The sequence below is a fragment of the Filicampus tigris genome, chromosome 6, assembly GCF_054856515.1.
Source record: "Filicampus tigris isolate MCC_2025a chromosome 6, RoL_Ftig_1.0, whole genome shotgun sequence".
In the NCBI taxonomy this organism is placed as follows: Eukaryota; Metazoa; Chordata; class Actinopteri; order Syngnathiformes; family Syngnathidae; genus Filicampus; species Filicampus tigris.
In genome coordinates, this window is record NC_141222.1 from 12,856,658 (window position 1) to 12,870,918 (window position 14,261).

The window sequence follows — 14,261 nt, forward strand, 5'->3', positions numbered from 1 at the left end:
GCTTGGGATGAGATGTCAGAAGAGCAGTTGTGCTTTACGAGAATAAGCATTTTTGTACTTTTTGGCAATGTTGAGCATCTTCTGCTTCTTTTTCAGGCGCGGCCGAGAGGAGGAGGATGTACCCACCAGGGAGGAGGTAGACTGGGAGACCTTTGGAGAAATAACAGTGATATCAGAGGGAATGAGAAGGACAATTCCTGAGGCTTTGAATTCCTGTGAGCAAAGCTTACTTTACGCATGATCTTTCGCCCATAGAACATGACTTTGTCCCTCTTACGAAAGCGGTACTTGGGAGCCTCCTGTGCTTCGAGGTCTGTCAACGACAACAACATATCTTACTAATAGAAACACATACAAGTTGTAACTTTGTGTAATGATTGAGTAAGTTCATGCAAGAAAATTATCACAAGCGACTACTGACTTCTTAGGTGGATCCGCCGCAGGATGAAGAAGATGAGGGTGGCAATGAGGACTATGGCAACGCCAGCACCAATCACAATCCCCATCATCTGAAGAAAACAAAACGTCAGTTTTAGCTGCATTAGTCATAAGGACAGACTCCACTGAATAACAACACTTACCATGCTTGTCTGGAGCTCCTCCTCCACAAATGACTTGATGTCATTAAACTTGTCCTGCTCCAAACAATGGGGTGACATGAAGATAATCGGGTTATTGTCCCATCTCAAAGTTTCACTTGCGGGCTCTCACGTGCAAAGAAGTTTACAAGTAACTGCCAGATTTCTGCTTCAAATGCAGTGCTATTATTGTGTAGCCCTATGAAGAGCAAAACGGTGTTTCTATATTTAAAAAGAAATCGAGGTCACCCACTCACTCCACACAAACAACCATGAACCTGGATGCTTTTGGAACATGGGAGGAAGCCGGAGTGCCCGGAGAAAACCCACACAAATACTGGGAAAACATGCAAAGTCCACACAGGAGGGCCTGAACGGAGATTCGAGCAGAGAGCTACACTAGGCCATCCTTCAGCAAAACATCAAAAGCAAAAGTAATGTGATAAAAAAGAAGCGCATTTAAAGAAAGCTATCCTACACATAAGAATCAGTCTTTTCTATCCTTCTAAGAATACATTTGTCTCGAAATCCGTAACATCAAAATTGGCAAGTCTTAATTGAAAAAGAGGCAGTACAGGTTTTGTAGCATTCCGGTCAATTACACTAAGTGCCTACTATAAGGAGATACGTGTGTGAGGAGCAAAGGCTTGTGCATCAAATGACAAAGCTGGACTCTTTGGATACTGAGAGTAGTGCTGACAGATGGTGAGAGCAAGGACAGCATGTGCACCAAAACTATAAACTTGGATATACAGTACAGTATATAAGTTATGTGGATTTTTTTTTTTCATTTAAGTGATACTGTATACTTACTACTTGGGCATTTTTCAGGACAAAACAACAACAACAAATTTTCAGTGGCTGCATGATAAACCAACCTCTGGACCATCTGTTTGGACCTCTTGTTCCGAGGTACTCTGTCCCATTGTAACCCTGTTTCTTCATAGGGGTGATCCATAAAAGGCCTCTGGAACAAAACCACGGGAAACATCATGGTTACAACATATTGTTACAGCAGTAACTCAAAATGCAAACACCCTAAAGCCTTAATAGCCGAAGGATATGTCCCGTACTAGAATCAGGCTGGTAATTACAGACGGATAGCTTTATATTAGCCAACATGTTAGCCATATGTTGATCAGACGGTAATTGCATTACACATTTATGGTCATCACACACAAACAGCTAAATGTCATTACACATAAGCAGTCACATAACAATCAATCATAAGGGAAGAAAGAAAACTCTTTGTGTCTTGTGTAGCACACACAGGCATTCACATAGGTGCATGCATACAACTTTGTCTAGTGGAATGGAACGTGGCTTTGAGGCATGTCTGACAGGGGTAGGAGAACTTGGAACCAAGGATGTTCTGCAGCCAGACGAACTGGTCCTTGAAGTGATAAACCATAGATGGAGAAGATCAGAACCGGCATTTTTGATTAGACTTATCTGTCAGCACAACACTATATATGTGAGGGTTGCATCTTCAACAGCGCCCTTTGGCGGCCTTTCGGACTTTGTCTGATTCCTGTATTTCAGAGAGTGGGAGTTCCTGTTTACACAAAATCTCCAGATGGTGCTTCTATGATATTGTAGAGTTGGAGAGCGTGGCCGAAAATAGTGTTGAATGCTCTGAAATTCAGGAACGTATTGCTGTAGTGATTGCCCAGTGACATACTTATAGAGTTCACGGGAAAGGTCGATCGAGGATTGTCCGGGCCGCCAGTTATTATCAATACTTGGGATAGTCAAGTTGTGGAATAGTATATGCTTTTGTCAATAATTGTAACCTTGTTCGAAAACTGGCATGCATTAAATTGTCTATTTTGAGTTGCTTTTGACGTGCGGATTGCACATGCCTTCTGAGTGTCATTGATAGTGTTTCATTTGATTCTGTACGCGTTGTTTATATTGTAATCGTCTCTTATGAGTATTTGATTTTTTGCTGACTTTTTTGTGGATTGTGTGATATTCGATTATTGTCAAGTAGCGTGGAGACAAAGCGTTTTCTTTATGTTCTGAATTTTGAGTGTCAGATTGCGGTGGTGAGACGTGCAATGGACGTCTTGAATTGAAATGTTTGGTCTACATTGCGGTGATGTTATGAGCATGACTGTTGTGTGTTGGAAACAGCTGTGATAAAAAGAGAAAGGAAATAAAATGAGTGGGGAGTGACATTTCTGTATGACAGAGGGATTGTTAGATAATAATAATAATAATAATAATAAGTTAGGGATTGTAATAATAATAATATGTTTCATTTATCATGGGGGAACATCTCAGAGTGTTAAGGTAGAGGGGGAAAAACAAATTACGTTAAAATCTAGCAGAGTTTAAAGCAGAGGTTGTACTGTACAAGCAAGAATGGCTGCACTTTTAAGTGGGGGAAAGGTTTTGACAGGGAGTCTTGGTGAGAGGAGTGTGTGACTGTTTATGTTGTACACGCAAAGTCATGCAACTAGTGTGTGGCTTGTAAGATAACTGTGAGGAGAAGTGATGCAAATGGATTCAAAAGATTACTCATGTTTGTGTGAGTGGATGGACCACTGCCTTGAAAAAAAAATGAAAAAGAGAGAAAATGTGGAGAAGCGGTAATAATTGTAAACGGATGTCAAAAAAAAAAATGTTGATATACAGTACGTTAACGTTCCCCAAATGATCTTCCTCGAAAATACAACGGACCATTTCAAATGAGGCGAAAGCTTTGAAGGCATCAAAAGAGTGACAATAGCCAATATGACAAAGACTAAAAATATGGTTTAAATACCAAACTGCAGACTTAATACTAAACTTTGGTTTGAAATCAAGTTGTATGCAACAATATGGATATAGAGTGGATTTTCCGGAGAGCAGCCAGTAACCTCTGCTAGTGCTCGATAAAGTAAAATTATTTCATTATGACATGATATAGTTATTTACCAATTTATCCAGCCTGCAAAATACCAGCCTGAGTTAGCTGATGCAGGCATATGCGGTATAGGTGGGAGTCTGTGGGACAATAAGCGTGTGCCTGTGGACAAATCTGTCAAGCCAAGCAATTGTTAGCCTAGAGTCATAGCGAACTGCCTGTTTTGAGACAAACATCTTGTCTGTCAGTCAGACTCCCATCTTATTGCCCAAAGTCTGCCTAGGCTTAGTATGTCTGCAGTGATTGCATAATTGCATTTGTGATGATAGGACTCCTGGCTTGTTTCACCTCAACACCGGTATCTTCAAATGTAGTATCAATTTTGTTGATATGTGAACTAACCCTGTCTGCATTCAGTACTTGTATGTACTCAACATGAAGCAGCACCACAGGCTGGCATCAGCTGCATCATGACATTCCTGATGCACTTCCTGCTGAATCTTGAGCATCAGCGGATGGCTTAATGTCACTGAACTGCTGTCTAGAGATCAAATTGAATTACTAAAAGGCTGAGGGGGAGTGTCATGTTGCATGAAGTAAGAGGCAGTGACAAAATAACCCTCCGGACAGGATGCTGCTACAATACAGCGAGAGAGGAAGCGTCATCTGCCGGCCCTTAACTCCAATATCCCTCAAAGAAGAAGCTTTAAAGGTGGTGGAGCGCTTGTACTTAGTGTACCTGCTGTAACTGGGTCTGATAAGAGTTGTGCAATTTAGAAAGGAAATGGGAATACTGCAGTGAAATCTAACTGACCTTGCACTTAATGCAAATGACAACAGATGTCAGTTAATGGAAATCAATAGCAGCCGTTGTTTGCAATTACTGTTTTGGAGGAAGTGACCATCTGCATCTATGCTCCAAAGTGCACTTTCTATTGTGCTGATTGTCTGTTGAAACACGATGTTTGCTTTTGGGTTTGAAATGTGAATGTGTGTAACTTGGCAAGAGTCAGCCTCTTTCCTCCAAGCTGTGCCTCCCTCCATAGATGCCAACATCTTTTGTTCTCTTTGAAACAAAGCTAGTGTTGACAGTGACACTACTGTACAGAGAAGATGCTAACACAAACATGCCTGTGTACACACTCACTGGGATTTGTAATGTATGGTTAGTTAGCAGATTAGACAGTGTTTGAGCCTACATGAGACTGGACTTAATGTGGGACAACCCCCACCGCCCCAGTGAAAGCTTGCAAAAACAGAGCATAGCATTTGAGTACACACAAAGACATCAAGGTTAAGTGACCTTGTGATATGATCAAATGACAGCAAAAAGTAAATAAGAGCATGTGTACAGCACTAGAAAGGTGAACCTGTAAGCAGGCGTTAGCTCATATTTCCCCTCTAGTAGCCAAAATAGTTCTGCTTAATTTGCACCCCCTGAGATGTTGCCTTACTGACCTCTTGTTAATTAACTGTCTGGTCTCGTTTTAATCACAAAGGGTAGGTAGGGCCTAAAACAACAAATACAATCAGTGGAACACACCTGCACGAGAACCGACATCGATGCTATATTTAGCCCCTCTAAATTAGCACTGTTAGCTCGTAGAGCTACCCCCTCCCTGATTACCTATAGGTGACTGTTGCATAATGAGAACAACACGGAAGGAGGGGCACTGCTCTGTTTAAATTTGAGTGATTCCCTAGTGATATTGATGCGTTTGAAATTGGAAACCCTGGCAAGCAGCTTCTCTACATTCAGGGTAGAGGGCACCCGACTGCTTGTCCCATTGGTAACGTCGTGCATGGTAGCTAACACTGGTCGCCAAAACATAAGCTAGCGGTCCACTATCGGCATTCCGCTTGATAGATAACAACGAATACTCACGCATTAGCAGGTATTCATTTGGGTCGCATTATTGCCTTTCCATCTCACAGACATTACGCATTCAGATAAAAATCACAGTTACTCACACTGGGACGGTGAGCTGTACTTTGCACCATTCGCTTTTCCCCATATGGTAAACTCGCGGCGGCCAATAGTACGACTCAGATACATCAAATCTATACGAACATATACATACGTGAAAGCACTTGCAACCAAAGTTAGTAGGAGAGGGGGATTTACCTGAACTGGTGGGCTCCAGAATTTTCTTCAATGACTGTCAAATAACCGAACAGAACTCATATTTGATAAACTCCTCCTTTATTCTTCCGCAAGACGCTAAACCAATCAACAACTCAGAAGCTGCAAAAATGGACCAACCACAGTGCGTGAATTGGCAAGGGGCTCAACATAAACCAACACCGATGTAAATATTGCGTTATAACACATTACTGTTGCGTTTTATTGCAAAAAGAGTTGTACGTTTTTATTGCGTTATTCTCAATAAAAACAATTATGTTACTTTTGGATGAAAACGAAAGATTTCCACTTCCGGGTCGTAGCTTTAAGTGTACGGCAGCGCGTTCATGAGCATGCAAAGGGATAATGCATTTATGGGTCTCAGGAATTGAGTGGAAATTTCGTTTTAACTGTTAACATTTAGTACATACCTCACTCCCTCACAGACAGAGTTCTTTCGTGTATTTTGGGGAAAACGGGAATAAACGACCAATAAGCATTTTCCATGAAAAAGTGGGTATGTCTCTCTCCCATTAAATAACAATGTAAATAAAACAGATTACTGAAAACATATCTGCAAATAGTTGAACCCGTGGGTGCCTGGTTCCACTGTACATCCCAAATAGATAAAATTGACCAAAACAATTTGAATATTAATACAAAGCGGAAATATCTTCACGTCCTCAATTAAGTATGTCAAACTGTGTTGTAAAAGTGCAATTAGATGTTGCATAGTACATAGCATAATGTTTCAATACAAACACTGTAAAGTATGCAAAGGAATAAGCAGATGTCAAAAAGTATTTTTCTCCAGGCTGAGATATATATTATATAGCATACAAACCATACATGTTGTACCTTCATGTTGACAATGGGAGATTGTGCAACACTCGGCATTTTAACGTGTGCATACAATATATATACATCCAAAGACACATAATACATTTAAAACATGTATTTTTTTATTATGAGGTGAGTGTCAAGTCAATGATTATCACAGTTCAGAAATGGGCTTGTGGGGCCAATATGGATATTTGACCATGTCCAACTTGGTCTCGGGGAAGGTGTTGTTGAGGTCTTCAATGGTCATCTGGTCGAAGGGGATCATATTCTTGAACTTATCCAACTGTTAGCAAACAGGAAAGACAGACAGACAGACAGTGAGTGAGTGAGTGAGTTTGATGAATGATTTCTTCAGGATGCTCATGAGGTACTCGTTCTCACCTCTATCTCATACTGAGCGATGCGAGCTTTTGATGCTTCCACGTAAGCTATAGCATCCTTGTCCTGGTGAAGTTAGTCAAATGTTGGGAAATCATGAGAACACAAATGTATGTCATAAAAGATCACTCAATTCCATGCAGAACAATGTTTGGTAATGGCATTCGCTATTTGAGGTTCACACTTACAGCCGCTGCCTCCTGCGTGTTGATGGCACTTGTCTGCGTATCGACAGGCTCAGGGATCTTAAGTGCTTTGAACTATAAACAAGAGGAGACAATGATGTAACCAGGAAAGCAAACAACTCTAGCAGATCTAAATGATTGAGAAAAGCTCAAAGTTGTTTCCTAAATGCTGACTTGTAGTTCCATTTACCTTCTTCTCAAACTCATCAACCATCCCAGCTTTGGCCACAGCGCTCTTGTAATAGCTCCAGTCGATGGCAACAGGAGACTCTGGCAGGGAAGCTAGTCTGGTCGGAGAAAAGAAGGAAAACATAGGAATGAGCATGTGTTGTTTAGGTAGAAAGGCAAATGCAAACAAAAGTGGAACCTTTTACAACTCTGGCAAATGAGCTAAAATGATTCTCAATGCTGTCAGATTACCACCCCAAAAAAATGACTAACATTGTTTACTTTTGTAACAAGTATGTTTAAACATATTTCCAAATATGTTTGAACGAGTTTTGCAGTCAAAAATGGTTACTCGACACTGGCAGTTCCACGCTTGCGTACCAACACCCCAACATGTGTTGCAAAAAATTGTTTGCTTAAAGGGTCAAGTCAACCCAAACATATTTTTTTTCAAGAATATGTTCTATGCAGGCCCACTAGTTGAAACAAGGCATTCTAGTAAATATTGCTTTTGTGGAATATTTGGGCGTTAATCATATGCAGATTTTCACAATTCATGGGCCAACCCGGTCCCTATGCCAGATGAATAGTGGGGGGTCCATTGTAAGTATAATAAGATAAAATGTTGGGAATTTGTGATCAAACTTTGCTGTACCACTGAGGCAATAAATGTATTGATCTTAAAGCGGACCCAATGAGACATGAAAAATAAAGTGATAAAGTTACATCTCAAAGAAAAACGGCTGTCCAATTGTAATCTTGAAAAACTGGTGGCACGCCAGGCTGTAATAAGAATATTGCAACCTTAGTTTTATGAGATTCTCACTGGGTATTGGTCAACCAATCAAGAAGCTGCTAAACTTGTATTAGAGCTAGCATCAATGCTAACAATGGTTAGGGTTGTGCTCTGTGCTTGCACGGACATTCAAAAGATTTATATGCAGTTTGAATTGGATGCATAATGTTTGGTTAACAAATACATTCATTCATTCATTCATTAACGCTTTTGTAGGAACTGACCACAATTTATATCAACCACAACTGCTTAAGAGTAAAATTAAACTTTAAAACTATACAATCCAGCCACCCAAAAAAAAAAAAAACTAGGAATCCTTTTGGCCCCTTGATATTTGATCAGTTTTGTCAAGAGATGGCAAAAGTTGGAGGAACAAATCATACTTGACAATAAAGAACAATGGTAATGACATTTAACTGACTTAGCAGAAATTGCATCACTGCGGGTCTTCAGGGCATTGAACATGCCCTTCTGGTTGGGTGGAACACGCTCAGCAAATGCCACCCAGTCAATGGCCTTCAGGGCTACACGGCGGCCTGCCATCTTCACAATCTGAAAGACACAATTGAACATATTGAAAATCTTGGGCATAGACGGAAGGAAGTCAAAACGTGTTGTTATGATATACATGCGTTGCTAGATAACGCCGGTCAAGTATTTAAAAGTTAACAATAGACTTAAAAAAATAATCAGTTAACTCTAAATATTAAAGAAACCTCTGAACACAACTTCGGTTAGCACAGTACAACATACAAATGTAGCGTTCAAATTTCTTCTGTAAGCATGATGAATTGCGTAACAGATTTAAAATGAGCGCATCAGGCAGTCTTTCATCAGAACGTGCCAGTAAACCATGTGAGAGTTTGCCAACAGCGAGACACCAAACTGCTCATTTCATTGTTAAGGTTGTTTTCTCAAGCTGTATTTAGCCAGGTCACATATATTAGGAAAAAATCGAATGGCACCCCACCAACCAAGTGGATGCAGGAGTTAATTTTGTACCTTCTGCCCTCCAGTGGATTAACATTTAGTTGCTCAGCCTGTCGCTATACGTCGCTTGCATACATATATTAAGATATTTTAAGTGAAATGGGGTCGTTTCCAGCCTGATGACCTCTCAAAGTCCACTGCTTGGAAGAATCCTTGTTACTCAAAACACTACTTTTTAATGGTGGGCTGATGTTAAAGTTGTGAGTATCCTCCTAACAACTAGAGATTGTGTCGTGTCCGTTTAACGGCGATATATATAGAGAGAGAATCTAGCAGAACACTAAAGCGGTTAAACGTAAACTAAACGAGAGAACTAACTGTATTCATGCCACATTTCTTCCCTCGCCCTTGGCATGAAATTGAAATCGGCTGCAAAACTAAGATAGCATTGTTAGCTGGCTAGCCAAGGTCAGAGAAGAGCTTTTCTAACGACAAGGTTTTAGCCAACAATCGATTGGCATCAAGTTCACGTTTGCAAAGAACGGACATGCAACGGACAAACGTGCACATAAGATCGTTATTTAAAACATATTTATCTCTGCTACGTCATGGAAATAGGCTGTGGATGCTGCGTCCTCACCTCGCTTCACCGAAGGAGTCTGTGACAGGACTGAGGAGCGGAAGTGATTCTACTTTGAACAAAACAGGTCTGCAGTGAGCTAGTCATCGCCCTCTGTTGGTCGAATGGAACAACTACAGCGTTGCGGTTCACTCGCTTGTGCGTTAAGTGTCAAGTGGGCAAACATTTGTGCTCAAGGAAGGCCCCATTAGATTTTTCAAACGGATTGATGGGTACAGGAGAGGTTATCAGTTTATGAATAAAAAAAGATTCGTTTTGAATGTAATATTTATAATTAATTTAACTACAGGGTGGACGACACGCAGTGCAAAGGTCAGGGGTTCCTGTGTGGAGTTTGCATGCTCTCCTTGTGCCTGCGTGGGTATACTCCGGATTACTCCCACATTCCAAAAACATGCAAGGTAGGTTAATGGAACACAAAATTTATTTTGAGTGTGAATGGTTGTTCACTTGTTTGGCTGGTGGCAACCAGTTCAGGTGCCCGACCTAATGCCCGAAGACAGCTGGGCAGGCTCCAGCACGCACACGACCGTCGTCATGGTAAGCAGTTTGGATAATGGATGGATGGATTTTAATTACAGTAAAAAAAAAAAAATACATTATTTAATTAAATGTGTAATTTTAAAAGCATATGCAAAACCATTTATGTTCTTATTTTATGTTGTTTACAATTAATACACGAACCAGATGTTTAATACAATAAATACAAACATATTAAATGTACATTATTTTGTGAAATGATTTATGACATCAACCATTTATCTTATGATATCAATCAATGAAAATATATTAAAATTGATTCATACATTTAAATAATCACATAATAAGGGGGAAATAGCTTCATTAATTTAACAAATCAAATACTTTACAATGAAATTAGAAAAAATATTCATGCTTATTTTTAAATCGTATTATTTAAATTAATTTTAATAATAAACCAACCATTTAGTCAAAGGAAAAATGTTAAATGTACAATTAAACCATCTAATTTGAATTATATTTCAATTGTATTTTCTTTACAATAAATCGGTCAACAAATTATTCAGATATCAGATAAATGAATTTTTTAAAGTAAAGAAAATTATTACGTTTTAATTAGCCACGCAGCTTTAGGGGAAACGGTATTCCAGAATTCTTCATATAATAGTGGATAAAATGATAATAATAAATAAAATAAACGCTCCCTTTGAATTATAAAACAAAGTGGGCTCAGGGGTCCATGGGCAATAGTTTGCCCACCTTGTAAACTCATGAGATCACCACACTTTAAAATTCCGCTGACGTGAGTGTGGCGTGACGTTTTCACGAGTTATTTGCAAAATACAAAATATGTTTCCTCTTGTCTGTATTTTTCAATATGGTCATGTTCCATATTTCCAATTTACATGAACAGTTTGACTCAGAGAAATGTACACGTTATTTTTGACTTAAGATAACAATAAATGCATATTTTTGCCACTGATACGACACTGAAATGTTCCTTTAAATTTGTATTATGAGGCAAAGTTTAGCCCTGTTACACAACAAAACATATTCAGATATTTAAGTTTATTTACATGTCACTATAGATTTTCATAGAGAAGTGTACACAGTACAGATAGAAAAGATTCAATAAATACAAATGTCCTGCTGTTCCTCGAATAAGACTGCTGGACTTTTTTTTTTTTTTTTTACATATACGGCAAAATCCCATCAAATTCTATTGCAACCCTCATAAAGGCAATGCTGGGAGAGTAAACACTATTTGATACACACATTTTATAGAATATAAATTGTCTCTTTGCTGACAACTTCGTGGTAAGTAACATAAACAGTTGAACAAGATGACGAAAGTTGATGCTGGCTCTTTAAGGCACTTCCTTTAAGTACTTATAAACTTGCGTAAACAACAGCACTTTTTTCCACAAATGCACAATTTTGTACAACGTGTCCAACAATATACAGTATTCATTTTTGGAGGTAAGACGAGTATTTATCTCAACGTAATATTAAAAAAAACAAAAAAAACTTTTCCAGCTGGAAAATACTTATTGTGCCTTTAAGTGTTTTTGCATCCATGTCCTATTTCCCATGAAAGCGCACATGGCAAAACTACGACAAATAGTACATCCCGTACGTGACAGGTCCACCAAAGAGCCCCGGCACCGGCAGACTGGGCCTAGGGAAGGGGTTCGAGGGGCCCCATGTTGCCGAGCCCTGCATGTGCGCGCTGAGAGGGAAAGGCAGCGCGAATGCGGACAGGACGGGCTTGGAGGCCAGCTTAAACTTCTCCAACTCGGCTTCCTGCAGCCTCTTGGCTTTGGCCCTGCGGTTCTGGAACCAGATCTTCACCTGGGTCTCGGTCAGGTTGAGCGAGCTGGAGAACTCGGCTCTCTCGGCTATGGAGAGGTACTGCTTCTGGCGGAACTTGCGCTCCAGGGCCAGCAGCTGAGAGGTAGTGAAAGGAGTGCGAGGTTTACGGTTGTTTTTGTGCTTCCGTAAAGTACACTGAGATGGACTGGAGCTCCCTGGTACAGAGAGAGAGAGAGAGAAACACAAGTCATCACGGACCCCCCAAAGAATACATTGATTAATAAATAAAAGAAATTAAAAAACGCACACAAGATGCATATGACTTATTGGAAATAGTATGTGTAGCTTATTTCACAATGTTAATTAAGTGTTTTGTGCTGGTATACGTGTAACTGTGGAAGAAAAATTAAGAAACCACCGCATGCCCGGGAAAACAATTAAGAAAAAGTGTAAGAGGACTTCAAAATCTTAGATGTGCTTACACTTACAGGGAATAAAAACAGCAGTTCTTCAGTTTCTTTGCATCTCAATGAAGATTTGTTGACATGAACTGATCATTTTGAATGGTCTCTTACTTTTCCCCCTGAACTTATGAGCTCGTTTTAAACATTAAAATACGAATCCCCAGCAGCATTATGTGTTCTTCACGTGAAGCAAAATAGTCCCAAAAGTCTGTTTGCAAGCGTCTTTTCGGCCTATGAGGGAGTAATTGCGCGATATTGCATAAACAGCACTTTGAATCACGATTGTCTGCACCGTATATGCATACATAAGCTGACATTCAGTGGGTATAGCTGACTTACGAGAGTTCGATGAGAATGTGTTCGCTTGGAACCAAGTGCTCTGATCGGCGTCAGCCGAGTGTGGCGTGTCCTCCGTGGAGCTGCTGCAAACAGCCTGCGAGCCCTCTGCGTAAAAAGTCCTCGGAGTGAAGTGCGCCGCGGGCTTCTGAGCAAGCACTGCCGACTCGAAAGAAGTCCTACAGGTGCTCTTCTTGGATATCAAAGACTCGACGCTGAACGGGAGGAGGCTCCTTTCCTTCTCCGTGCTCAGGTCCTTGGGCTCCGCGTCCTCCGTCTCCTCCTTGGGATGGACAACTTGGGCGTCTTGGGACGGCGAGCCCTGCGCTGAGTTCATCGTCAGGCGAGGCGATGGGGCCATGCACCTCCCGGCGGGCCGCTAGAAAGAGCGATGGAGTCGACGATGTGTTCACGGACCGATACGCGTCTCTAGTACGAGTAAGCGACGCACACTTCAACTTTTACGCACCCGACAGGAACGTCTATAAGAGGAAGAGGTGTGTTTCCACTCCTCACTCCCACCAATCAGCTGGCTAATTTGGGGTCAGAGCGCGGTTTCGATTGGCTCACAGCCTTCTAAGGAAACTTCAAGAGACCTTTGAAAAGAAGGAGTAGTTAATCATACAGACCCCATGCTGCGAGAGGCCATTCATGGCCCTCGCAAAGTAGCTTAGACCAATTTTAGTGTAATTAACCAGTGGGGAGGACTCTCTCGACCATTTACATCCATTAGCCGGACACTCTATCGGCTGCACTCTCTCAGCTATCACGAGTTAGTGTGTGTATCGCAGTCATCAGGCAAGAATGCGGATTGAGAGGAAGCTGCGCATTTCAGGACAACGACAAAATGAAAATATCAATACCGGCATGTCATACGCAACACTTGACCTGGAGCTACCCGGATTAAAACGAAAACTGTCTAAAATACTTTCCTTGCAGGGTAAAAGAGTCATCCTTTTATAGGAGAAAATTAAATAAACACGTCACGGAGAGCGACGAGGCGGCCTGATTGGGTCAAACACGCATGCCGTATCACAGCAATTAAAGGCCTGTCACGATCCTTTCTGGCTTCACAATGGCCTCGGCTGAGAAGCAACAGGCCTTTTTCCCTTCCTCCAGCTCCAACTATTTAATAAGCCAGACAAGTTGTGTTTTGCAGGCGCCAGGCTCGGCTGGATCTCAAAGGAAGACACCTCGGGGAGAAAGGACTCGACCGTGCAGCTCCACTAAACCAATTGCCCCCAAAATATTTCATCGTGCACTGCGGGCATGGAGAAATGTTTCTCATTTTGCCTAGGAGTGCGATTGAGCTTGTTAGTCTATAACTCACAGTGACGTGGTTTGAAGTTTAGACCGGTCTAAAAATAAATTTCATCATTAAATAAAATAATATTAATAAGTATCCGCGTCAACAGGTACATGTAATCCATTATGTCACATTGCAATCATGCATTCGTTGTAGCTTGTTGTTGTAGTTGAGATAATTCAATAGTTGCTCAAACTGAACGATTTATCATTATTGAATATTATACTGTGTTTTAGATTCCATGCATATTTTTCAAAGTATATCTGCCATATGTAAACAAATCAAATAAATGTTGAAATGCTGTGTGATTTATGTATTTTATTCCACTAGCTCAATTATTCCCATGTTGCACTAGCATATATAGGAGTGCTT

The 14,261-nt window shown here is 40.7% G+C and overlaps 3 protein-coding genes across 8 annotated transcripts in view; all 3 read right to left on the bottom strand.

Annotated features, from left to right (window-relative positions):
* pnpla6 (patatin-like phospholipase domain containing 6) overlaps positions 1-5,684 on the bottom strand; it is a 31,912-nt gene extending 26,228 nt beyond the window's left edge. For 3 of the 6 annotated variants that reach the window (XM_086032955.1, XM_086032957.1, XM_086032951.1), the window contains exons 1-6: positions 5,555-5,684; positions 1,457-1,545; positions 582-635; positions 422-509; positions 231-313; positions 59-150 (exon numbers count right to left, since the gene is read on the bottom strand). In XM_086032955.1, coding sequence (XP_085889081.1) covers positions 59-150; positions 231-313; positions 422-509; positions 582-635; positions 1,457-1,504 — 365 coding nt within the window. In that variant the 5' untranslated portion in view covers positions 1,505-1,545; positions 5,555-5,684. Of the gene's footprint in view, positions 1-58; positions 151-230; positions 314-421; positions 510-581; positions 636-1,456; positions 1,546-4,887; positions 4,941-5,400; positions 5,438-5,554 lie in introns of those variants that run through there. The other 3 variants (XM_086032953.1, XM_086032956.1, XM_086032954.1) reach the window with 3 other exon arrangements.
* An 807-nt stretch (positions 5,685-6,491) lies between these two features.
* atp5pd (ATP synthase peripheral stalk subunit d) lies at positions 6,492-9,618 on the bottom strand. The gene is made up of 6 exons (XM_086032961.1): positions 9,492-9,618; positions 8,343-8,473; positions 7,148-7,244; positions 6,961-7,032; positions 6,776-6,838; positions 6,492-6,677 (listed from the first exon to the last, which is right to left on the bottom strand). The coding sequence occupies exons 2-6, from the start codon at positions 8,462-8,464 to the stop codon at positions 6,546-6,548; spliced, it is 486 nt and encodes a 161-aa protein (XP_085889087.1). The 5' UTR covers positions 8,465-8,473; positions 9,492-9,618; the 3' UTR covers positions 6,492-6,545.
* A 1,615-nt stretch (positions 9,619-11,233) lies between these two features.
* On the bottom strand, positions 11,234-13,863 carry LOC147145871 (homeobox protein MSX-2-like). The gene is made up of 2 exons (XM_086033645.1): positions 12,587-13,863; positions 11,234-11,998 (listed from the first exon to the last, which is right to left on the bottom strand). Exons 1-2 carry the CDS (start codon positions 12,942-12,944, stop codon positions 11,583-11,585), a joined length of 774 nt encoding a protein of 257 aa, XP_085889771.1. The 5' UTR covers positions 12,945-13,863; the 3' UTR covers positions 11,234-11,582.
* Between the last annotated feature and the right edge of the window lie 398 nt (positions 13,864-14,261).

Bases quoted from the DNA above. Each gene is read 5' to 3' on its own strand.
- atp5pd (XM_086032961.1), bottom strand. From the start codon at position 8,464: ATGGCAGGCCGCCGTGTAGCCCTGAAGGCCATTGACTGGGTGGCATTT. The intron at 7,245-8,342 runs GTCAGTTAAATG...TTCTCCGACCAG, and splicing joins AGTGATGCAATTTCTGCTAA to ACTAGCTTCCCTGCCAGAGT. The intron at 6,839-6,960 runs GTAAGTGTGAAC...TAACTTCACCAG, and splicing joins ACACGCAGGAGGCAGCGGCT to GACAAGGATGCTATAGCTTA.
- LOC147145871 (XM_086033645.1), bottom strand. From the start codon at position 12,944: ATGGCCCCATCGCCTCGCCTGACGATGAACTCAGCGCAGGGCTCGCCG. The intron at 11,999-12,586 runs GTAAGTCAGCTA...TCTCTGTACCAG, and splicing joins CACATTCTCATCGAACTCTC to GGAGCTCCAGTCCATCTCAG.